Source organism: Polyodon spathula, chromosome 10 (genome assembly GCF_017654505.1).
Source record: "Polyodon spathula isolate WHYD16114869_AA chromosome 10, ASM1765450v1, whole genome shotgun sequence".
Lineage (NCBI taxonomy): Eukaryota > Metazoa > Chordata > Actinopteri > Acipenseriformes > Polyodontidae > Polyodon > Polyodon spathula.
In genome coordinates, this window is record NC_054543.1 from 48,691,446 (window position 1) to 48,716,797 (window position 25,352).

A 25,352-nucleotide genomic window follows, 5' to 3' on the forward strand; every position below is an offset into this window, starting at 1 on the left:
TACAAAAATATAGAGTACCAAAAAAATTCCCAGTGTCTAAAAGGCAGTGATTACAGTCTAGATCACTTTACATTATTATCTAACACTACCACCAAATCAATTGCATAGGAGGCACAGGGCCTTCAGTGTGGAGTTCAGCAATGCTACCGCAGTGAGAACCACGCACCTGCTCTGTCATGTGGCATTGTTCTATTAACACCGACACAGCAAGGGAGTGAAGGAGTGAGGGTATAACCCAATCATTTATTTGATTTTTTTAATAAATGTCTAGCTCTGGCTTACCAATTATAACAATATACCACAGGTTACTGACTTTTTTATTTATTGTTATTAAAAGAGATGGAGGTACAGTCTTGCATCTCCAAGACCTGATCACATTGGAATGCCCTGGAGGGGATGTCTACCACATTCGTTTTAGCTGAAGGGGCTGTACTGATATGTGGTTCTAAAGAAACAAGTTACAAATAAATAAGATAAGCTTTTACTGGAAGAGCCTTAAAATGTCGGTTCTGCTGAAAACGAGCACTTGGAAATGCACTGTGCAATAACAGTGACCACACAGCCCAGCGGAGCTCAAGAGATTCAAACTGACCACGCAGCCCAGCGGAGCTCAAGAGATTCAAACTGACCGCGCAGCCCGGCGGAGCTCAAGAGATTCAAACTGACCGCGCAGCCCGGCGGAGCTCAAGAGATTCAAACTGACCGCGCAGCCCGGCGGAGCTCAAGAGATTCAAACTGACCGCGCAGCCCGGCGGAGCTCAAGAGATTCAAACTGACCGCACAGCCCAGCGGAGCTCAAGAGATTCAAACTGACCGCACAGCCCAGTGGAGCTCAAGAGATTCAAACTGACCGCGCAGCCCGGCGGAGCTCAAGAGATTCAAACTGACCGCGCAGCCCGGCGGAGCTCAAGAGATTCAAACTGACCGCGCAGCCCGGCGGAGCTCAAGAGATTCAAACTGACCGCGCAGCCCGGCGGAGCTCAAGAGATACAAACTGACCACGCAGCCCAGCGGAGCTCAAGAGATTCAAACTGACCGCGCAGCCCAGCGGCGCTCAAGAGATTCAGTGTAGCAAAGGGGGAGTAAAAAGTCATTTTTAAAACAAAACATCACACATTAAAATAATAAATCCTCTGATTTATAATGAGGAATTGCATCCCTCACAACTGATAGGAGTTTGCCATATTGGAGAGCAGCCAGACCATTGAAGTACATTGAACCTTAATATTCTCACACAAGCAGTACTGCTGAACTCCATTCACAATCTCTGTGGTTGGTATTTACACAACTTCTGCACTTTGTACAACTATAAGGCATTTAAAACAGTGTTAGCTATACAATATACATTTACATTATACTAATTATATCAATGTCATTATGTTGTCAGTGGACAGTTCCTCCTATGTACAAATGCAATGGCAAGGTTAGGTTACCAAGGTAACCAGAGCTGCGTTCATTCACCAGGCATTAAAACATTTAAAAAAACTAAAACCTGGAAATGCCCTAATAAAATGAAGCTAACTCACTGTACACATTGTTTGTTTAAATGCCATTTACTGCTTTCATGACTGTTTTTGACGCACGTTGTGTAGTGCATAAACAGTTCATATAAGAATGTGGTGGAGAGTGCTGGGAGCAGCTCGAGGCGCATTCTTTCCTTTCAGTTTGAGGTTCAGAGGGTCGTACCGTGGCGTCTACATCTCACTGTGTATTCTGTAGTGGAGTACACCTTCTCCTCAACCCACCAGTCTTGGTAACCACACCATCCCAATCACTTCCCACATCTGCAGCTTCCACGAGTTCAGCATTCGCCTTGTTGCAAACACTTGATTACACATTTGTTTTCATTAATCCAATAATGTTTGCAATCACTGTAGTATATTATTTCAGTCTGATTAATTTCATACTGTTCCCTCTTCATAATGTCAAGTATCCCACATTTACTTCTGTAATAATTCTGAAGTATGAAAAACTGCATAATTTAACACAGAAAACCGCAATTAAGAGTTACTATTCACACGACCAAGTCAACTTGAGGTTGACATTGCAGGAATACTAAAGAAACAGCATGAAACAGCTCAAGAGAATCCGCACAACCCTTTCCTCCTTGCAAACTTCCTCGAAAGGAACGGGAGTCGTAACCTGCCTTTGCATGCGGAGTCTTAGTAAAAAAAAATAAATCTACATAAAGAGTTGAGAAACGGTTATTGGTGTTGTACTGTTTACATTGCATCTTCCTCACTGGTTTCTTTAGAGACGCACACAGGAGGGCTTGTCTCTTCACTTTCCTTTGAAATCTTTTCACTAAAATGCTATGTATTTGATAGTCTGTGGTTATTCTAAGGATTTAAGTTAACATTTCGGATGCCTGATGACTTGAGATGCAATGTAAAGTGTGTGTGTGTGTGTGTGTGTATATCTATATCTATATCTATATATATATATATATATATATATATATATATATATATATATATATATATATATATATATATATATCTATATATCTATATCTATATATATATATATATATATATATATATATATATAAACAATGATATAGCTGTCCTGGGAATGTGGCAGCAGGCAGCAGCTAATACACAACATCTCTGCCTCAAAGCAAGAACAGGATTCGTTGCAATGCAAGCAGATGCGTTCGCTTATTTCAGTTATTGTACTTGCTGGAAGACAACAGCTGAAATCTGATATTGGTAAGTACCTTAGAAATACAACAAGCTCTAAGCAGTCAAATCTATTGTGTTTGGAGAAGACTGTTCTCTACAGTTTGGAATATATCCACTCACAGTGTACCGTATTAGAATGGAAACCGCTGACACGCACACAGCTCGAGAGAATACAGTACAAAGGGTCAAAGTTGAGGCCGTGGCATTGAAAATGGAAAAGGCTTCCAAGCTGCTGCAGTTTCAAGGACTCTTTAAAAGAAGTCAGTAAAACCCTTAACTCAGGAGCAGACGGCTCGCATCTTCAGTCCAACAGCCATCCTTAAAGTTTAAAGAAGAAGCAGGGCTGTCGTTGACAGAAGGGGAACACTCTTCACGAAAGTACCATCTTCAAATAGAGAAGTCCACAAGTATAATATATTGTTCCAGTATCCATTTGACCAGGCTACAGTCTGTTTGTACAGTTCCATACAGCCCTGAGCACTCCCGTCCCCAGTACATTAAAAAGCAGCCCACAAGCCCTCCTGAAGAAGTGGATGTGTTAAAAGAAATGGTAGAAATGTGAATATCCAGTCTGTAGCAGGGGGGCGGCGCTCTCAGCTGTTGGTGTAGGCTCTGCCAGGAGAGGACTCAGGCTTGTAGTCGTATTTATTCACAGTCGCTGGGTAATAGGTGGTTGTGTAAACGTTGGTTTGTTGCAAAGGGGAGGGGTAAAAGTTAGACCTGTCGTCTGGAATCAAATTGTTCTTGTTCAGAGTCTGTAACGCAAGCAAAACAACAAAACAGTTGAACAAACTGCAGATTTCAATCGTCATATTTCTAGTTAATTAAATAATTACTCATGGAAACAAGGGAAAGGCTGAGCTACCAAGCGAGACTGGTCAAGAGCACCAGCATTTCCCCATAGAATCTACCATCACTGAGCAACATCCAGTACCAACCAGCATCTGTGCATCAACTCCGCCCCCTTTGGGAGGTCATGTGCTGTAATGGGTAGTGCATTTTACTTTGCATTGCTTTCAGTCGAGATAATAAAACTGTTCATATATGCAGTAAATATATACAGTACAAAGTATCAATGTTGCTGTGAATGGAGATGGGAAACTGGCAGCACTGTTTAGTTACGCCCGTTGTGGCCATGCCATTATTTAGCCAAGTCTGTGTTACAGCCTTACATATACTTCAGCCTCATGACTCAGTTTATTGGTGCCGTCAAAGAAAATGACCTCAACAGACATCTGCTATTTTGATAAATGACTGCATCTGACAACAGCTGGAAAACACATGCAACAGGTCAACATTAAACAAACTAAACAGATGCAATTAATAAAAGTTTGATTGGATGCCAGAGTTGATGCAAGGTGGTTAATGCTGTGCAGTGTGCCGTGATGCCGTATGTAATGCATATGCCGAGCAGCAGAAACAATGACAATACACACTGTGCAGTATATACTGGAAATCAGGCAGAGACTGCAGAACCATTCTCCTACCTTCTGCACTGGAAACTTTAAAATATGTGTCAGCTGAAGTGCAGGTTTCATTTCATTTCAGAGCTCATAACAGATATCTGAAAAGATGGCTTGTGTTCACAAAAGTGCCATGTGGAGAAATGCGTCACAGAGAAGAGCAAGAACAGAATGGGTAGATTTCACTGGCTGCAGCTCCCCAGGGACTGCACTGAGCACTGGGAGGAGACAGCAGGCTGTGAGATTAGGAGGTTTGCTTTCTAGAGGATAGTCACTTCATTAAGCAGACTGGTAAGGCCCTTGTAAATAGAACCCTGTGTTTATTTTGGCTTAGTGTACTGTGTATGCATGCTATGGTTAATATTGCAGTTTACCCACAAGGAGCAAATGCTTCCTAAAAACATGATTCAAATGTCAGTTACCCAAGCTAATTCAGACAGGATGATTTGACCTACAATGACAGCCAACAAAGAGATCCCTAATGTTTCTGGAGGAGTTTGCTACCCTAGTTTCTGTATCCCTCGCCCTAGCTAACTCTCCTACCTTAAACTCCATGGGCGTGTACTTCTCATTCTTTGGCGTGGTGTTCCCCTTGTAGTTCAGGTGGTTGGGCGTGCTCGGGTGGATCACCGCTGATTCCTGGGTCTGTTTCTGGCACTTCTGCCAGTACGCATAGATCAGGAACGTCAGCAGACTGGCACCAATGCAGCAGGAAACACCAGTGGCAATAAGGTGAACCAGACTGTAACCTGCACACACACACACACAACATAAACAAAAAGTCAACCACTTTACTCTAGCAAATGAGAAACTGGAAGTTCATTGTATGAAGGTAATTACTGAAATAACAGTTCTTAATTTTAGAGGCATGCTGTGCTTCATTCACAAAATTCATTTGCAAGTTTGGAAACCTTGGAAACGAGTAGCTTATTGCAGCTTGCCCATTTAATAGGCGCCGCTACTGAAAGAGGTGACCAACCAAGCAGCCTCCTGCTCAGCTTGGAGGCCTGGTTTAATTGGGAGCTTGTGGGTTGGATTACATAATAAAACATAAACCATTTCACCTGTACTTTGTTGTCTCTTTCATTATTGGAGTGCTGCACCTGCGCACTAATTACGACTTTGCCACGTGTGGTGTCAGAAAAGAGGATTGACTGCACCACACTGTCCACGCTGCTGCAAGAGCTGGACAATAGACAGGAGAGTGCAGAGAGAAGGAGAGAGGAGCGGACAGGGCGCAGATTGAGAAGGTGGGTCTGGCGATCCAGCCCACGGTAACAATGGTGAGGGCACAGAAAATGATGGCAGAGGATGACCCCGAGACATACCTGGTCACTTTCGAGCGGCTGGCTACCACCGCATCATGGCTCAAAATGCACTGGGTGAGCCAGCTGGGACCCTGCCTACCAGGCCATGACGGACAATAAAGCTGCCGACTATGACCTGGTAAAGTAAGTCATCCTACGCCGGATCAACATCACAGGGGAAACGCACAACAATATACCAAAAACCTATTGGAACACGCCTACAATATAGCAAAAACATATTGGAACACGTCCACAATATACCAAAAACATATTGGAACACGCCCACAATATACCAAAAACATATTGGAACATGCCTACAATATACCAAAAACTTATTGGAACACGCCTACAATATACCAAAAACGTATTGGGACGTGCATACACTATGCGAAAAATGAATTCCAAGCTCCCTCATGGTTGGGTTGGGTTCTTCAAACAAGCTGTGGTATCAATCTTGCCTTTTCGCTGAGCGCGAGTACGGCACTTAGAACACAGCATGAATGGATGTACAGGTGCTTTCATACTAAGATTTGTTCAGAGAGAAAGGAGACAATGCCGTGCTTCATGAAACAGTGTAAGTGGTTTCCAGTATAATCTATTCATTGAGGGTTTTAATTACAAGCCTGGTTGTTACTTCAAAATAAAAGCCAACCAGTTTCAATCTTCTATTTCTCTCTCTCTCATAGAGAGAGAGACACACACACACACACATTTCTCTTTCTGGTAATATATCACACTTTATAATAAATGTACAATCAAGTAACGTTTATTAACCATGAACTGCACTCCATGAGCATTTCATTTTGTTGCCTGGACACAACAAACTAATCACGTATCGTGCCAGCAATTACTCTTTAGTTCCTGTTAGTTATTGCACAACTAACGCTAAACATAAACGAGACCATCAGTGACATTTTGTTCCAAGAACAAGTGTTACAGTAACGGGGAGATATAGAGTATGATCGACTTGGAACGGAAGCTCAACCTGATTGAAAGAAAGAGCAGGACTTGGGAAGAGCAGCAAACACATTTCAAGCTGTTCTGTTATCCTGAAGATCCTCCTCTGATCTCGCTTGAAACCAAAATCCCAGCACAGAGCTGAGCTGAGCTGAACACAACTGAACTGAGCTGATCAGAGCACAGTAGAGCAGAACACAGCACAGCTGAGCAGAGTAGAACACAACTGAGCTGAGCAGAGCACAGCAGAGCAGAACACAACTGAGCTGAGCAGAACACAACTGAGCTGAGCAGAGTAGAGCAGAGCCGAGCAGAACAGCGCTGAGCTGAGCAGAACAGAACAGTGCAGAACTGAGCAGAGTAGAGCAGAGCAGAGCAGAGCTGAGCAGAACAGAGCTGAGCTGAGCAGAACAGAACAGTACAGAACTGAGCTCAGCTGAGCAGAGCAGAACACAGCTGAGCTGAGCAGAACAGAACTGAGCAGAGCTGAGCAGAACAGAACTGAGCAGAGCTGAGCTGAGCTGTGTGTGCTTGTCAGTTCTTATCAGTTCTTGCTGCAGAGAAGAAAGTCAGAGGAATGAAAATGGATTAAAATGATAAAACCCACGCACACACAGAGGAGTGGAAAAGCGATCACGTGAACTTGTTTACCTCCACATTGCAGGTTCTTGTCAAAACTTGATGCTGGCAGGATCACTGCAACAGAACAAAAAGTCAAAGTGAGACGAGGGGAAAGATGAATCATCACATTACAGGACTGGTCAGTTTAGCTACTTGCGTTGAACCCCACTACACAAAATAGTCACCTCACACTTTCCAGACTGATTTCCAGGCTAAAGTTTTAAAGCATGGCAATGTACCTACCTTCTCATCCCTCCCCCACCCCAATACATGCACATGAGTATGTGTATAAAGGGAAGGGAATAGAATAGAACAGAATACTGAACTAGCTAGCTCAATCTGCCAGGGCATAGCCTACTTAATACAACACACACCAATCTTCTATCTTCTCAAAAGGCATTGGCAATGTGACAGAAAAAAAAAAAAAAACTTTGCATTGTCATTTAAGCCACATCAGGCTTAGCAATTTAAAAAACATATTTACTACAAGCTTACTTAGTTACACCCCAAGAATGTGGGGTGTCTAAATTAGGCACATGGCAAAGCCTGACATGGATTACAGTGCTATGCAGCGGGAGTCGGTGCTGTACCTGGGATCTCGTTGTACATGCACTCCCTGTGCTCCGTGCCGTTCCCGAGGCACTGAGAGGAGCCCGGGTTGTGAACCTCGCAGTGCCGGCTGCGGAGCTGCAGACCTTCCTCATTACACAGGCTCCACTCAGACCAGTCTGTCCAGCCACCTAGACCACACAGGAACGATCAGAGCCCATATAAATGTTGGTCAAATGTTTTTGGTTTCTTTTAAATCACTTGATTATTCATCCTTGACCATGACACACTTGAGTGACTATGACTGAAGCATATGTACTTAATCACCTAATTAGTGAGACAGGTGATTGGACACTGGATATGGAGTGATTTCAGCTGTTGAATTGCAAGCTTGAATAAAGCAATAAAGAAAAAAAACAATATGCCACATCTGTCAAGACAGCAGCGCCTTCGTGCAATTGGCATGTTGGGGGCTGGACTGGGGCAGCGTACTGTGGCTCGTTGTCTTGGGAGATCACAGCCAAGAGTCACAACACCTGCCCAAGATTTACAGGTCATTTTGCAGCATCTTCGTGATGTCAATTGTTAATCAGCACAATAAAAAGTCACTGCACCTGCTCTAAAACAGTGTAATTTTTCGATCACATCTAGTGAACTTTATCCAAGTATAAGTGATAAGTTTATTTTGATACTCAAATATAAGTGATATGTAACAACAACAAAAAGAGCCAATTAAAAAGGCTTTCCATTTGTACTCCAATCTATGTTTGTTGCTGTGAGTAAATGGGTCACAGTTTCAGTGCTTAATAAAGAACATTAGGGATGTGTTATATTTCCCAGTGAGGAACACAAAGCGCTTATATTCTATCATGTTTGATACAACGAGAATGTTCAACTGCAATGTGTCTTACACACTAAATGGCAATAAAATGATGATTTCTCATTAACCTTAGTAATAAAAACAGGTGTGCAGTCTTCTGACCTGCTGGCTCAAAGCTTTCCATGTGTTCTAATAGTATGTATGAGTTACTAATAGCAAGGATGGAAAACTGAAGCTTCAGACAAACCATACTCTAGGTGAGTCTAATTAAGCAAACAGTAAGGCCTGGAAGGGCCAGGACTGCTTTACAATGGGAACAGCCACAGAAGCAAAACACCCAAACATCGAGCCAGTGTGAAGCCCACATGCAGTACCTTCACAGGGGTGTGTGTTGCAGGGAGCCTCCTTAGTGAGAAGCCCACATGCAGTACCTTCACAAAGGTGTGTGTTGCAGAGAGCCTCCTCAGTGTGAAGCCCAATGCAGATGTCTCCCCCGTTTGCGGGTGCTGGGTTGGTACAGGTGCGAGTGCGCTGGTAGTGCCCGCCTCCACACGTGGCAGAGCACTGGGACCATGAGGACCAGCAGGACCAGGCTCCCGTTACTGAAACACAGAGAGGAAGAGAAACAGACCTGAGCACCATGAACATGAATACAAGACAAGCACCATACAGACCTGAGCACCATGAACATGAATACAAGACAAGCACCATACAGACCTGAGCACCATGAACATGAATACAAGACAAACACCATTAACATGAATGTGAATGCAAGACAAGAACGACACCGCACACACACACCAATCTATCTCAACAACACGTACGGTGAATCGTTCCATTGACACTGCAGGTGTTTGATAACAATCATTAGTGTTATAGAATGTCAGAATGGGGCCTTCAGCAGGGTTAGATGTCATGCAAACCATTCCTTACAAAAGCAGAGTCACAAAGTGTTGGATAAACACCATTTAGACAGGTGTGACAAAAAAAATGCTAAGTACATGACAGCTGAAAGTGTTGAATTGACGCACAGAGCGAGCTTGTTTATATTCAAGAGAAGATTTAAGATGGAGCCATACTGAAATAATACAAATCTAGAGTCAAGACTGGTGCAAAAAACAAAATGAGTGAAATGGCTTGAATGCACAGTGTACAGCATGCATGCCGTGTGATTCCTAACACACTGTGACCTGTTTGCCTTGCTGAATGGCAATGTGAACAATACTGCAGTAGCTAAATGTTACTCCTACTAATAACAATGTGTTTAGTTGAAAAGGGTTACCAGGGCAGGGCTGGGTGTTGCAGTCCTGGTATTCCACGGCCGAGCCCACGCAGGGCAGCCCCCCGTTCCTGGGCTCAGGGCTGGTGCAGGTTCTCTTCCTGGTCCTGTAGCCTGTCTCGCAGTCCTGGGAGCATGAGGACCAGCCTGACCAGTTCGACCAGCCGCCATTAGCACTGCGAGACAAGGGCTGGCCACTCCTCCGCAGATCTTCAACCAGAGCTGCCAGAGCAAAGAGGGGCTCAAGCACCAGACAAATACAGTATATAGTGAGGCTTTCACCATAGCATCAGAGCCACATGATCTTCTACAGATCAGACACCAGACAGATACAGTATATAGTGAGTATAAATAGTACATATATTGTTGCCCAACCCTAGTATATACTGAGGCGTTCACCACAGTATCGCTCTTCTACAGATCAGTTTTTATACAGCAGATCAACTGTAATAATGAACATTGATGCCGGTATTCATACCGGTGGCATAAGACCTGAAATAAACTTTGAGATACTGAAAAGCAAACTTACAGTCAGTTTCGCAAGCGGAGGAGCCGTCGCTGGGGCAGAAGCGAGTCTCCACCTTGCGCTTCCCGAACTGCAGCTCGTGGGGGTCGGCCAGCTGAGCTCGGCAGGTGTAGCGTAGCCTCTGCTCCTGCCGCGCCCCGGCCTGCGTGATGTTCACTGGCATCCACGCAGTCCACGGAGTGCTCCGTCTCACCTCCGGACACGACTCCAGGTTGCAGGCTTTGTATTCCTGTGGGGAGCCCAGGATCAGCACAGAGCAGGGACAGCAGCGCCACACTGATTTCACAACATAATGAACTGAATGGGAACGTTCCAACACGGTCCTTGTCCAAAGCTCTTGCAGTTTTATTCACACCTATTAAAACATCGACTGCACTTGAGGCAAAGTGCCATGTTATCACTGGCCTCATTAACATGTATGTCAGGAATATAAGCTGCTAACTGGATTCTTTCACACTTACCAAAGCACAACCTGGACAGCTGTTCCCATTTTCACAGTTCCGGACTCTGGAATGTATCCCTCCGCCACACTCCGAGCTACATTTGGTCCACGATCCCCATGATGACCAAAATATGGGCAATGGACATGGATTGTTCTCATTGCAGAACCTGTTGAAAAAAGAACAGTCAGTCCTGCCCTGCAGTACACACCTTTCACAAACCAAGCTTGAATCAACATAAGTCAATGTGAGGAGATACAGACAGCCAACAAGAGCAGCTCAATAAGAAGGCACCCTTACCTTTCCTCTCGGCTCTGCCCCACACAGACTCTGCCCCCGTGTCGCGGGGAGGGGTTATTGCAGGATCGCTGCCGGACCTGGAAGCCGATCCCACACGTAGTGCTGCACTGAGCCCACGATGACCATGGTGTCCAGCCACCATTCCTACACAGAGCAGAAGAGAGCGGTCAGCACTGCTCCCTGCTGACTGGCTTACTGAAGATTCCTTCAGCTTCAATACAGTACAGAAGCAAGGACTTGAGATCTCAGCGTCAATACAGTACAGAAGCAAAGACTTGAGATCTCAGCTCCAGACTATCAGGAAACACATTCTCTTCCCTCAGGACTACCGGTATTTAAATGCAGTATTTCATTTTTTATTTTTTTTTACAGGAGCTGCTAACTAACTATTACTGTTGGGTACCTACACTGGGATGCCACCCTGGACAGACTCCGAGAAATTCAATTACATTTCGCTGGCTCTGCTTATTAACACAGACCCACACAGGAGCACCCACGTCCTCATTACCTGGAGCAGTTGGAGACCTCCATGGTGGGTCCCTCACAGTCACTGCCTCCGCAGAGAGGGGGCGGGCTGTCACATGACCTGGAGCGGCACATGCAGGCCCCGGTAGTGTCAGCGTCATCGTGCTTGCACTGTTGCCATGGTGACCAGGGTCCAAAGGCACCGTTTACAGTTAAGTTCTTCACCTGGGTAATTATTTCATGGGGACAGTCAAGCAGTGATCAGGGTCAGACAAGAACAATGCATCTCAATTATAAAAAAGGGAAGTTTCCAAACTTCAGAAACAAAAGCCTTGCAGCTTGATGATATCACTAATCATAGGGTAGAAGGCTCTGCTTTAGAGATAACACTGACAGAACTGCAAAGCCCTGTGCATTCACAGAATAGAGTGATGCACTCTGTGATGCTGTGACTCATGCTGGAGCTGTTCCTGTGCTAGTAACATGCACTTGGTGATATTGTGACTCATGCTGGAGCTGTTCCTGTGCTAGTAACATGCACTCTGTGATGTTGTGACTCATGCTGGAGCTGTTCCTGTGCTAGTAACATGCACTTGGTGATATTGTGACTCATGCTGGAGCTGTTCCTGTGCTAGTAACATGCACTCTGTGATGTTGTGACTCATGCTGGAGCTGTTCCTGTGCTAGTAACATGCACTCGGTGATATTGTGACTCATGCTGGAGCTGTTCCTGTGCTAGTAACATGCACTCGGTGATATTGTGACTCATGCTGGAGCTGTTCCTGTGCTAGTAACATGCACTCGGTGATATTGTGACTCATGCTGGAGCTGTTCCTGTGCTAGTAACATGCACTCTGTGATGCTGTGACTCATGCTGGAGCTGTTCCTGTGCTAGTAACATGCACTCGGTGATATTGTGACTCATGCTGGAGCTGTTCCTGTGCTAATAACATGCACTCACCGGGCACTCTGTGATGTTCTGGCTCCACTGGCTCATGTTAGAGCTGTCCTCAATAGTGGTGCAGCGTCTCTGCTTGCTGTCCCAGCCACAGTATGGATCCCGGGCACCCAAACAGATACTGCAGAAAGGAAAACACATGGACTGTAAAACAATGTGAAAAGGAATGGGCTTCTCCACGACTACTCAATTTCACCCCTACAATTCCTAGCTATTGCCAATTCATTCAGCTACAAAATAAAACTACTGGAATGGGCAAAGGTTACCTTGGAAAAAAACTATTGGAAAAAATAGCTTGAAGGAGTAAACAAATAACTGCATAATGCCCAAGACAATGTTTTATTGTGGAGCATGCAATCCAGCAATGAAACGGATTGTACGCTTCTTAACTATATAGACTAATTGCTAAGCAATTCACTGAAAACAATTCCACGTGAATGTAATAAAGTTGTGTATCCCAAGCCATGTGGTAACTGGCCCAGCCCGAAGGAACAAAGGAGCGTTCATATGAATGGCAAGTGAAGTTTGAAAAAACTGACCTTTCATCACCCAACAAATGACTGAATACAATAACTTTAAAAAGTCATACAAGTTTACTAGAACAGATGGTTTTAAATTGTACACTTAAAAACTAAAGATAAAAAGCTAGTTTGTAAAAATAGAAAAAAAAAATTGAAATAAATAAAATATAAAATCTGTAACAGTGAAACTATGCTTCCAGTTCTGAACAGTGAAACTACGCTTCCAGTTCTGAACAGTGAAACTACGCTTCCAGTTCTGTACAGTGAAACTACACTTCCAGTTCTGAACAGTGAAACTACGCTTCCAGTTCTGTACAGTGAAACTACGCTTCCAGTTCTGAACAGTGAAACTACGCTTCCAGTTCTGTACAGTGAAACTATGCTTCCAGTTCTGTACAGTGAAACTACGCTTCCAGTTCTGAACAGTGAAACTACGCTTCCAGTTCTGTACAGTGAAACTACGCTTCCAGTTCTGAACAGTGAAACTACACTTCCAGTTCTGTACAGTGAAACTATGCTTCCAGTTCTGTACAGTGAAACTACGCTTCCAGTTCTGAACAGTGAAACTACACTTCCAGTTCTGTACAGTGAAACTACGCTTCCAGTTCTGAACAGTGAAACTATGCTTCCAGTTCTGAACAGTGAAACTACGCTTCCAGTTCTGTACAGTGAAACTACGCTTCCAGTTCTGTACAGTGAAACTACGCTTCCAGTTCTGAACAGTGAAACTACACTTCCAGTTCTGAACAGTGAAACTACGCTTCCAGTTCTGTACAGTGAAACTACGCTTCCAGTTCTGAACAGTGAAACTACGCTTCCAGTTCTGTACAGTGAAACTACGCTTCCTGCTCTGAACAGTGAAACTACGCTTCCAGTTCTGAACAGTGAAACTACACTTCCAGTTCTGTACAGTGAAACTACGCTTCCTGCTCTGAACAGTGAAACTACGCTTCCAGTTCTGTGCAGTGAAACCACGCTTCCAGTTCTGTGCAGTGAAACTACACTTCCTGCTCTGTCTGCCTCCACAGCAGCTGGGCCAGTGGATTTGTGTTGCTATCAGATAGAGAGATTGGTCTGTCTGTATATTCCTGCAGGCAGCAGACTGTGTCAGTGTAGTGTCCTGTAGATCAGACAGAGAGAGACTGGTCTGTCTTTCTCTATATTCCTGCAGGAAGCAGACTGTGTCAATACAGCGTCCTGTAGATCAGACAGAGAGTGACTGGTCTGTCTGTCTGTCTCTATATTCCTGCAGCAGCAGACTGTGTCAATACAGCGTCCTGTAGATCAGACAGAGAGTGACTGGTCTGTCTGTCTGTCTCTATATTCCTGCAGCAGCAGACTGTGTCAATACAGCGTCCTGTAGATCAGCAGCTACAGCAGCACAACTTCTCCTTTATAATAAATCGAACACTATCAGGGCTGGAGATATAATACATGTTAAATCAGGCTTTCAAATGTAATTGGCCCTTAGGCATACTGAGAACATCATCTCCTGTTATTCACAAAAATAACAAGGTGGCAGGCAGCCAAGTAATACAAACAGCACTGCTTTTTAAAACCAGAGGGCATGGTTTTCAGAGGGTTGTGAATACTGCAGAGGTAACTTTAGTGACAAGCCAGTCAGAAAGTTATAATACTGACATAAAAAAAAAAATTTAAAAAAAAAGTTAGGTAGATTTTCATTTTCCAGGGGCACTTATTGGCTTGTAGGAAATACAAGCCTCCCAAGCAACAAATCAAACCTCAAGATAAAAACTTCTTTAATCTCAGGGCCTGTGCCAAAGGAAATGAGTCTGTAATCAAAACACTCTGCTACCAGTAATACACACTATTACTGTTTTTCTCTCCTAGCGCTTCACTGCTAGCTGCTCTGTGCTGGGGCTCTCTCAATTCTCCAAGCGCTTCACTGCTAGTTGCTTTGTGCTGGGGCTCTCTCAATTCTCCTAGCGCTTCACTGCTAGCTGCTCTGTGCTGGGGCTCGCTCAATTCTCCCAGCGCTTCACTGCTAGCTGCTCTGTGCTGGGGCGCTCTCAATTCTCCTAGCGCTTCACTGCTAGCTGCTCTGTGCTGGGGCTCTCTCAATTCTCCTAGCGCTTCACTGCTAGCTGCTCTGTGCTGGGGAGCTCTCAATTCTCCAAGTGCTTCACTGCTAGCTGCTCTGTGCTGGGGCGCTCTCAATTCTCCTAGCGCTTCACTGCTAGCTGCTCTGTGCTGGGGCTCTCTCAATTCTCCAAGCGCTTCACTGCTAGTTGCTTTGTGCTGGGGCGCTCTCAATTCTCCTAGCGCTTCACTGCTAGCTGCTCTGTGCTGGGGCTCTCTCAATTCTCCAAGCGCTTCACTGCTAGCTGCCCTGTGCTGAGGCGCTCTCAATTCTCCTAGCGCTTCACTGCTAGCAGCTCTTGCTGGGGCTCTCTCAGTTCTCCCAGTGCTTCACTGCTAGCTGCTCTGTGCTGGGGCGCTCTAAATTCTCCAAGCGCTTCACTGCTAGTTGCTTTGTGCTGGGGCTCTCTCAATTCTCCTAGCGCTTCACTGCTAGCTGCTCTGTGCTGGGGCTCTCTCAATTCTCCTAGCGCTTCACTGCTAGCTGCTCTGTGCTGGGGGCTCTCTAAATTCTCCAAGCGCTTCACTGCTAGTTGCTTTGTGCTGGGGCTCTCTCAATTCTCCTAGCGCTTCACTGCTAGCTGCTCTGTGCTGGGGCGCTCTCAATTCTCCTAGCGCTTCACTGCTAGCTGCTCTGTGCTGGGGCACTCTCAATTCTCCTAGCGCTTCACTGCTAGCAGCTCTTGCTGGGGCGCTCTCAATTCTCCTAGCGCTTCACTGCTAGCATCTCTTGCTGGGGCTCTCTCAATTCTCCAAGCGCTTCACTGCTAGCTGCTCTGTGCTGGGGCGCTCTCAATTCTCCTAGCGCTTCACTGCTAGCTGCTCTGTGCTGGGGCTCTCTCAATTCTCCAAGCGCTTCACTGCTAGCTGCTCTGTGCTGGGGCTCTCTCAATTCTCCTAGCGCTTCACTGCTAGCTGCTCTGTGCTGGGGCTCTCTCAATTCTCCTAGCGCTTCACTGCTAGCAGCTCTTGCTGGGGCGCTCTCAATTCTCCCAGCGCTTCACTGCTAGCTGCTCTGTGCTGGGGCTCTCTCAATTCTCCAAGCGCTTCACTGCTAGCTGCTCTGTGCTGGGGCTCTCTCAATTCTCCTAGCGCTTCACTGCTAGCTGCTCTGTGCTGGGGCTCTCTCAATTCTCCTAGCGCTTCACTGCTAGCTGCTCTGTGCTGGGGCGCTCTCAATTCTCCTAGCGCTTCACTGCTAGCTGCTCTGTGCTGGGGCACTCTCAATTCTCCTAGCGCTTCACTGCTAGCAGCTCTTGCTGGGGCTCTCTCAATTCTCCAAGCGCTTCACTGCTAGCTGCTCTGTGCTGGGGCTCTCTCAATTCTCCTAGCGCTTCACTGCTAGCTGCTCTGTGCTGGGGCGCTCTCAATTCTCCTAGCGCTTCACTGCTAGCTGCTCTGTGCGGGGGCTCTCTCAATTCTCCTAGCGCTTCACTGCTAGCTGCTCTGTGCTGGGGCTCTCTCAATTCTCCTATTGGCTCCAACTGAAATACAATGGGAGTCTATTTCTATTCCCAGAAGCTTATTAAAATACCCATCCTAACCTGCTGCTCACTGAAGGCACTGAAACAGATGCTCTTGCACACATTCAGTTCACCAGTCATATCTCAGGAGGTTCCCCCCAAACGCATTGTGGCTTGCAGTGGGTACTGACCTCTATCACTGCACACCTTTCTGTTCTGCTTTAGCCACACTGGTGAATCTGAAGCTAAAGAAACCAGCCGCATATCCATCCCGCAGAGATAATGTGAGCTGCTTGCCTGACGTCACAGTTGCAACATTCAGTTTCTTAGTCCTGATGTATTAGGGGGTGCAATCTGAATGTCAGGAGACCAAAACCGGAATTTATCAAGCTCAATTAATGACAGATGAAGCTGATAGATGATAAATTCACTGCCATTCTGTTGCCAGAAAACAAATTGGAGATGCAGGAAAGTGAATTAGTCTCCTTGCAGCACAGTGACGGCAACTCTCTGAGGGACTGGGAAGAAGTGAAGATTGAAGACGTCATGTGCAATTCCACAAAGCACAACCACATGTACAGTGAACTTTTACAGACACTGACTCAAACAAGTTTGTTTCTTGTGAACCATTTAGCTTTTCTTTCTGTAGGTAAAAAGTCAAGCCACTTTATCGTTCATGGGTAGTTTATCATTTACTCATTTCATCCATATAAAGACCATATAAAAAAATTATATATATATAATATATATATATATATATAATATATATATATATATATATATATATATAATATATTCATAACAAACACATTCAGAAATTAAAATATGCTCTCGTACTATTGTAGAAACAATGGAACAAGCACCACTACGAACAGTGCTGACATTTCTTTAAAGCAACAGTTTAAAGCCAGCTATGTAGATACTGTGGTTTAAATTCTCTCTAAAGTAATAACAAGGAAACTTGAAGTTTGAGAGAATTAGTGAGGAGCAGAGTTCTCTCCACGCCTTCTGCTTTATTTTAAACAGTTACATAAATCACAGCCATGTGACATTTCATTAATCAAGGTCAATAATAACCTGTTGGGGGACCCAGATAATCCCAACAATGCAAGTTCTCTGTCCAGGGATTTCAGAGTGGAGGAAGTCATTACATTAATTTGAATAGAAGCCGTTAGATCCCAAGGTGGCTGCTGAGGTGATTATCCTGCACAATGGCCGTCTGGTTTGGAACAGAGCTGTATTCAACGAGACACGCAAGGGCCAGAGCCCCAGGGGGTTATACATTCTATGTAACTCACAATTACACACAGCTGGGTGGGGTAGCCTCTACCGGCTGAAACATTACAAACTTTCATTGAAAACAAACCCTGACCAGTGAAGTGCATAGAAAGGGGAGTGCCCCCGTGTGTCAGCGCCTCTCGCCACCGCGCCTCTCCTCGTGGCAGCGCCGCTCGCCACCGCGCCTCTCCTCGTGGCAGCGCCGCTCGCCACCGCCCCTCTCCTCGTGGCAGCGCCGCTCGCCACCGCCCCTCTCCTCGTGCCAGCGCCGCTCGCCACCGCGCCTCTCCTCCTGCCAGCGCCGCTCGCCACCGCGCCTCTCCTCGTGCCAGCGCCGCTCGCCACCGCCCCTCTCCTCCAGCGCCGCTCGCAAGCGCCGCTCGCCACCGCCCCTCTCCTCGTGCCAGCGCCGCTCGCCACCGCCCCTCTCCTCGTGCCAGCGCCGCTCGCCACCGCCCCTCTCCTCGTGCCAGCGCCGCTCGCCACCGCGCCTCTCCTCGTGCCAGCGCCGCTCGCCACCGCCCCTCTCCTCGTGCCAGCGCCGCTCGCCACCGCCCCTCTCCTCGTGCCAGCGCCGCTCGCCACCGCCCCTCTCCTCGTGCAAGCGCCGCTCGCCACCGCCCCTCTCCTCGTGCCAGCGCCGCTCGCCACCGCCCCTCTCCTCGTGCCAGCGCCGCTCGCCACCGCGCCTCTCCTCGTGCCAGCGCCGCTCGCCACCGCGCCTCTCCTCGTGCCAGCGCCGCTCGCCACCGCCCCTCTCCTCGTGCCAGCGCCGCTCGCCACCGCCCCTCTCCTCGTGCCAGCGCCGCTCGCCACCGCCCCTCTCCTCGTGCAAGCGCCGCTCGCCACCGCCCCTCTCCTCGTGCAAGCGCCGCTCGCCACCGCCCCTCTCCTCGTGCAAGCGCCGCTCGCCACCGCCCCTCTCCTCGTGCAAGCGCCGCTCGCCACCGCCCCTCTCCTCGTGCAAGCGCCGCTCGCCACCGCCCCTCTCCTCGTGCAAGCGCCGCTCGCCACCGCCCCTCTCCTCGTGCAAGCGCCGCTCGCCACCGCCCCTCTCCTCGTGCCAGCGCCGCTCGCCACCGCCCCTCTCCTCGTGCCAGCGCCGCTCGCCACCGCCCCACACCTCGTGCAAGCGCCACTCGCCACCGCCCCTCTCCTCGTGCCAGCGCCGCTCGCCACCGCGCCTCTCCTCGTGCCAGAGCCACTTGCCACCGCACCTCTCTTTGTGTTAGTGCTATTCATTACCGCACCTCTCCTCGTGCCAGCGCTGCTCGCCATCGCGTCTCTCCTCATGTCAGCGCTGCTCACCACCGCGCCTCTCCTTCAGGCTTTTGTATCCTCACTTTGACAACATTGTGTCCTTGTGTTTGAATGCACTTTTAAAATCAGGACAGCGCTTCATTTGTTGAGGATGAATGCTGCAGGGGGTTAGTGTAATGTTGGCTTATTAGGGGCATAATAAAGCAGTGTTTCCTCACCGTTCAGTTTTGTAATTAGAACACCTTTCCAGTGGGATCTTCAGCACATTCTCGTTCAAGCCCACGAAAAGCGACCTATCGCTGTGCAGGATCTGGAGGCTCAGGATTGGTTCCCGTTTACCCGGAGGAAGCAGCTGCATTTCTTCCAGGAAACATCCCCGCAGGCTCTTATTGGACGTAGCCAGCACCTTCAGGATGGTGCCGTATTCTGATTGTGTAAGAACAAAAATCACTGAACCAAAACAACAAAAAGGCAGCAGTGTTTGTGACTGTAGGTGTGCAAGCTGCTCTTACCGGTCCCGATGTACATGACGTGGTGCAGCGTGTCCCTGCCCTGGACGATATCCACCACCAGCTTGGAGAAGCGGACGTTGTCCTGAGTGACGAGGGGGTCCACGGAGACGGGCTGCACCACGTCGTTCATGAGGAACAAGCGCTGCGCGTCCTGCAGGCTGCGCTCCGTCAGGTTCTCATTGGGAGAGTTGTCATTCACCGTGCCGCACTGGGAGGATATCAGACACATTACAGAAAGACACCAGTGCAAAAAACTGCATTGCATTGCGTTTACAAATCGTTAAGACTGGTTTTGTTTCCATTATTAAGGAAGTGTTAAACAAATGCAGTGAAGACACCAATGCAAGAAATGATGACTCGGGTTGAGTCAGATGCAGAGCATACCTGGAAGTTGGGAATGGGGTTCGGTGTAGGCAGCCATGTGGACCGTGGGTTTTCCTGATAGCGGAAAGGTCCGTTAAATGCCTGGGTTATAGCGCTGAGATTGAAAGAGCAAACTGCTGAAGCAGCAATGCTATTACTGCAGATTAAAGAGAAAACAAAGAAGAGAGAAAGAAAACTTATTGAGTGACAAAAAAGCAGCAGCATAATGAATCTGTGCAATGCTTTCTCTATGTAGCACACCTCCTAACAGCAGCAGCATGCTCTAGTGAATCTGAGCAATGCTTTCTCTAAGTAGCACACCTCCTAACAGCAGTAGCATGCTCTAGTGAATCTGAGCAATGCTTTCTCTCTGTAGCACACCTCCTAACAGCAGCAGCATGCTCTAGTGAATCTGTGCAATGCTTTCTCTATGTAGCACACCTCCTAACAGCAGCAGCATGCTCTAGTGAATCTGTGCAATGCTTTCTCTATGTAGCACACCTCCTAATAGTTGCAGCATGCTCTAATGAATCTGAGCAATTAAATTAAATAAATCACACAGACCCCTTGGACTATTACACTGTAATCCATGCACATTCTCCCTTCTATACTGTGCACTCATAATGAACATGTAAGTATGGGCAAGCATGGAGAAGTTCCACAGGTATTACATATTGAACATTGCATACACTATAGCTTGCAGTCTTTGTAATGTAATTGTAAAGTTCTTGTGGAGCACTGGTTTGAATACATATGCTGTTGATTGGCAGTGCATCTGGACGCAGACAGGTAAAGCTGGTCATTCATATCAGTAAGTGTTAAGTGCAATAACTGGAATACAGGTACTTGTTTTTTTTCCTAGAGATTGTAGAAACTTATTACTATGCTTCAATAAAATAAATAATTGTGCTGAACATCTGCAGGGCATAGGAAAGATCCAGGGCAGGTAACTGCAATCAGGATTGATCATCAGCACCATCTGCACAACAGGTGAGTTTGCTTGAAAGATGTGCTGGCCTATCTACAAAGAAGACTCCAGCAGACTGGTGATTTACTCAAATCCAGGACATCAGAAAGCAGACATCAAAGTGCATCCACCGATCTCAATCCGGATGGCATGTACAGATTGAAACCTTGATATCTGACAATGCTTAAGAAAGAGCATGAAAAGGTTTTGTGTCGAATATATCATACATATTTACCATCTTAGCTACAGGGGAGTAAAGATTCATCACACATCGCGTGATAAAACTAGCTTTACATGATGTATCAAAAAGGAGGCATGTATTTTGATACAAGACTAAAAAACAAGAAAAAGCTTCTCATAATCCACCACATGGTTCTCGAATGCTGAAACAATAAGATTGTCAATCAAATCAAGATCGTCGCATGTAACATGATTGTAGATCGTTTCACACTGGAATACTTTTTAATGCGCAGAATGAGGCTGATGTTTCTTTGAAGTTAGTAGTTTTAATGTGTTTGCACTTTGCCCATTTTGAATTGCATTTACTTTAAACTCAAAACTCTAAAAAGGTCACCTAGATTCCAAGACAGATTATCTATCCACAGCTCTTGAACGTGGCAATTCCAAGACCATTATACACTCCTCTATGTTTTTTCGCACACTACACTGTATTGCTTTTTTGCAGCTGCTAAATACAGATACACTTACGGCTCCTTGATGGTAACACTAATACTTCAAATGCCTGTATGAATGACCTAACGTAGAACAATGTTAAAAGCCTACACCAGCAATGCAGTCTGAAGTAGCAGCACAGTGTCTAATAGCTATGAAGCAATTTGCACAGGGCTAGCTGTATGAAGCGTTCTGCACTGCATAAGCAAACACTGCCAGCACAGATGACAAAGCCTTTTCTTGCCCCCAGCCCAAACCTTTTTGCCCAGCAGTGTAGCAAATCACTTTGCAAATGTCACAATAGTATTACTGAGGCAGACTTCTCCCCGGTGCTTCCATATCTCCACTTCACAGGGTACTTGTGTTTTGCTAGGGGGTTAATATGCTTCTTTATACTGGCTGTCTGCTGGCCTTGGGAATGCATTCAAAAACCCAGGCTGACTCGAGCAGTCTTAACAAGCCTGCCATTGTCTTAACACTGGCTAGCTTATGGTTTAGGGTGTAGTCTTGTTCAGCAAATTCATTTATACACAACCATATATTATTACTGTACACCTAAGCCATATGGCTTGAGAATGTAAGCAATGAAATAGAAGTAGTAAAATATCAAATAAGCATGCCCTCCGCACATGCCAGATTGTCAGGACAGCTGTAAGCACCGAGATAATCTTGAGGCAAAACAAAGCTTTCCTGCAAACGTGTGCGTGAAAGGACAGGTTTTCAGTGTTTAGTTACAGTCCCGAGCACAAGAAAACCCCCACTGTAACTGTGAAGCACCAGCAGCCTAATCAGTAGTGTGGTTTCCTCCAGGCATTCACAGGGGAGATTGCAATAAGAAGTACCGTTAATTAAAGGAGCTGTCCTGCTTCGATACTCGAAGCACAGTAGCAGAAAGAATCCTGACTCAGGAGCCGAGTCTCTGAGCAGATCAGAAAAAGGAGGGGCGCTTTGTACAGGGTCTATTTAAAACAAAGGCGCTGGAGTGGAAGGTGTGCAATTTATTTCAGGCAGTTGGAGATACTGTACTTATGATTACATTACCATATTCTATTAGTAAAGCTACCATGGTCATGAGCAGAATTAGTCTCTCCCCCTGTGGTAAGGCGAAGGCTATTCCATTCTGTCTATCAGCAGCACTGTGCAAGTTAACCCATTGGGAGGCCGAGTTGCTATTGCAAATGTGGGAACTGTATGAAGGTGAAAAAAATAAACTGCTGATCAGCTGTCATTGTCAGGGTGAATCAGGAGCTGGTTTATATAAGATATGTTTGGAAAGCTGTCCCTGGGCACCACAGTAAAGCGAACAAAAGCTAAGGACTCTTACAAGATGCGCTTATGAATACATGAATTCCAATTTCTCACCACTAACGCAGCTGAAAGGGTTTGTGGTGAGACGCTCAGCGTTTCATAGCGCTGTGTTCGTTTGGACGTGCCGTGTTTGGACGTGCCGTGTTTGGAAGCACCGTGACCTGAAGGATTTACTTTCAGTTTTTAATGTGCTGCTGTACGCGTTCATCTGCTGTTCAGTTATAGGAGCCTCTCAATAAATAAATAAAGAATGGTTTCAAGTCATTCTGGTGGCAAGGTGCAATCTCTTTACAAGTACCTCTCAGAGAAGACCCCGTTACAAGAAGAGAAGCAATTTCTGAAAATAAATACTGCTATTGATGAAAGTAAAGTAAAACCCAAAATGCAAGTAATAATAATAATAATAATAATAATAATAATAATAATAATAATAATAATAATAATAATATTATTATTATTATTATTATTATTATTATTATTACAATTATTATAATAATATTTTTTTAAAGAAACACCTAAAAATGAATTCCATATGTTTCACATTATTTTGATAATCCCATGTGTTTCAATCAATTTCAAAGCACAGGAATATTCTCATCACTGCTCACAAAGACTGTGTGGAAACATTACTGGCAGCTGTGATCTACAGCTAAAAGAAAACTCAAACCGAGACTCTCAATGGGATCCCAAATGGAGGAGCGTACACTGCTCTTACACGTTAGTGATGCACACAGACACTGCTCTTACATGTTAGTGATGCACACAGACACTGCTCTTACATGTTAGTGATGCATATACACACTGCTCTTACACGTTAGTGCTGAAGATACACACTGCTCTTACACATTCGTGCTGAAGATACACACTGCTCTTACACGTTAGTGAAGATATACACTGCTCTTACATGTTAGTGATGCAGATACACACTTCTCTTACAGGTTAGTGAAGATACACACTGCTCTTACACGTTAGTGGTGAAGACGCCATAGAGGAGGTCCTGCTCGGGCAGGTAGAAGGTGCTCTGCAGCTCGTTGTAGTAGAAGGGAATCTCTCCTGAGCGTGAGCAGTTCAACCTGGCCTTCATGAAGGTGGTCCATGTGTCCTCCAGCAAGAACCTCCCCCCGAGGTCGTTCTTACAGACCCGCGCCACCCGCGAGTACACCGTCTTCCCACAGTCGTGCTCCACGGCGTTCTCTCGCAGGAAGAAGTACGTGAACAAGCCGATGTCGTAGGCAGCAATGAAGTTGGGTTCTAAACACAAAACACAAGCAGGCAAGTCAGTCTCCTTTAGCCACATTCCATAAAGTGCCGGGAATATTTACACAACATATTCTATGGAGTTTCAATCTCACAGCACAAACCATTTTGAACAGAAAGTAAAATTATAAAAAGGAAAGCCATAAGCTGCACATTGAACATTTGAAATGAGAATTGCCCTCATAGAAGCAATTTGATTTTAACAGTGTTCTCTTCCCGGACTAGCTGAAAATCCAGCTGCAGTTTGGTTCTGTGGCATCAGCGATGTAGTTTTGCTTGATTAACCTTGAAACAAACTTTAAATAAATCTCCTTTATGTCAACATTTGAGACTATCATCCATCTAACAAAAATGAGAGGTTACCACAAGACAATGAGCAGTCCATGCAAGGACCATCCGTTTAACATGAAGGTTACAACAGATACCCAGTAGAGGCTAATGGGCTGAATCACATTGTTAAAGGTAGGCTACTTGGGAGAGGTAAAGGGCAGACGCAGCCAAACAGCTGAAATCCATCCTGTGGGGAGCTTCATTCTTGCAGGTTCTGTTTGTCTCAATATTCTTATTCCATAAATTCCAGATGCTTCATCACCTCCAGCCTGCAGGTTCTTATTTCTCAAGGTTTGATTGACAAGAGAGGCTGCTGTGCCAAAAGAAAAGCTGCTAAGTGGCTTTCAGGGGTGCAGCAGCAGGCATCCCACTCAAGAGACAGAAATAAAATACGCATTTGAGTTGAAAAAAGACAAAATTACCACTCTTTGAATTCTCCTTGTTCCTTTCCAATACATACCACAGCATTTCATGCCAGCAACAAGCTCACAATTGAAAAATCTTGAGCACCTCTGTATCGAGCTGCTATTAGAGTTTCTATAGTGTATCATACAAAACACGATGATTCATAGTCCATGCTGAAGTCTCCTACTCATTACATGTAATTTAAGTCTGTACCCTTAAAACTGAGCTTTTAGAAGTCATCACGAAACCTAGACAAAGAAACCCTTTTCCTTCTGGCTTCAAGAATAAAAACGGTGGTCATTGCCCTGTAACAATGGACCAGAAACGGGTTAATAAAGCTCTCTCTTGGGTAAACACCATAACACCCCCTACTGGGAAGTATAAATATTGCCTTTAGAATGTGAAGATATTTAATATAAATGTGTTGCTTTTGAAATGACCATGTCCAGATAGCTTCTTCTGTGGAAATATTTGCAAGTCAGTGAAACAGCAATCAGTGTCCTGCACTGACTTGAGGGGTACAGACCGGGTGGTTTAGCAGATACAA

General features: G+C 45.7%; 1 protein-coding gene across 3 annotated transcripts in view; it reads right to left on the reverse strand.

Annotated features, from left to right (window-relative positions):
- Window positions 1-2,531: 2,531 nt before the first annotated feature.
- LOC121322503 (semaphorin-5B-like) overlaps window positions 2,532-25,352 on the reverse strand; it is a 79,651-nt gene continuing 56,830 nt past the window's right edge. For 2 of the 3 annotated variants that reach the window (XM_041262600.1, XM_041262599.1), the window contains exons 8-22: window positions 23,779-24,064; window positions 19,888-20,023; window positions 19,504-19,711; window positions 19,210-19,417; window positions 12,373-12,490; window positions 11,455-11,636; window positions 10,947-11,090; window positions 10,668-10,815; window positions 10,210-10,435; window positions 9,684-9,902; window positions 8,833-9,003; window positions 7,623-7,772; window positions 7,063-7,107; window positions 4,691-4,896; window positions 2,532-3,439 (exon numbers count right to left, since the gene is read on the reverse strand). In XM_041262600.1, the coding sequence (XP_041118534.1) occupies window positions 3,278-3,439; window positions 4,691-4,896; window positions 7,063-7,107; window positions 7,623-7,772; window positions 8,833-9,003; window positions 9,684-9,902; window positions 10,210-10,435; window positions 10,668-10,815; window positions 10,947-11,090; window positions 11,455-11,636; window positions 12,373-12,490; window positions 19,210-19,417; window positions 19,504-19,711; window positions 19,888-20,023; window positions 23,779-24,064 (2,609 nt within the window). In that variant the 3' untranslated portion in view covers window positions 2,532-3,277. The remainder of the gene's footprint in view (window positions 3,440-4,690; window positions 4,897-7,062; window positions 7,108-7,622; window positions 7,773-8,832; window positions 9,004-9,683; window positions 9,903-10,209; window positions 10,436-10,667; window positions 10,816-10,946; window positions 11,091-11,454; window positions 11,637-12,372; window positions 12,491-19,209; window positions 19,418-19,503; window positions 19,712-19,887; window positions 20,024-23,778; window positions 24,065-25,352) is intronic. The other variant, XM_041262598.1, reaches the window with a different exon arrangement.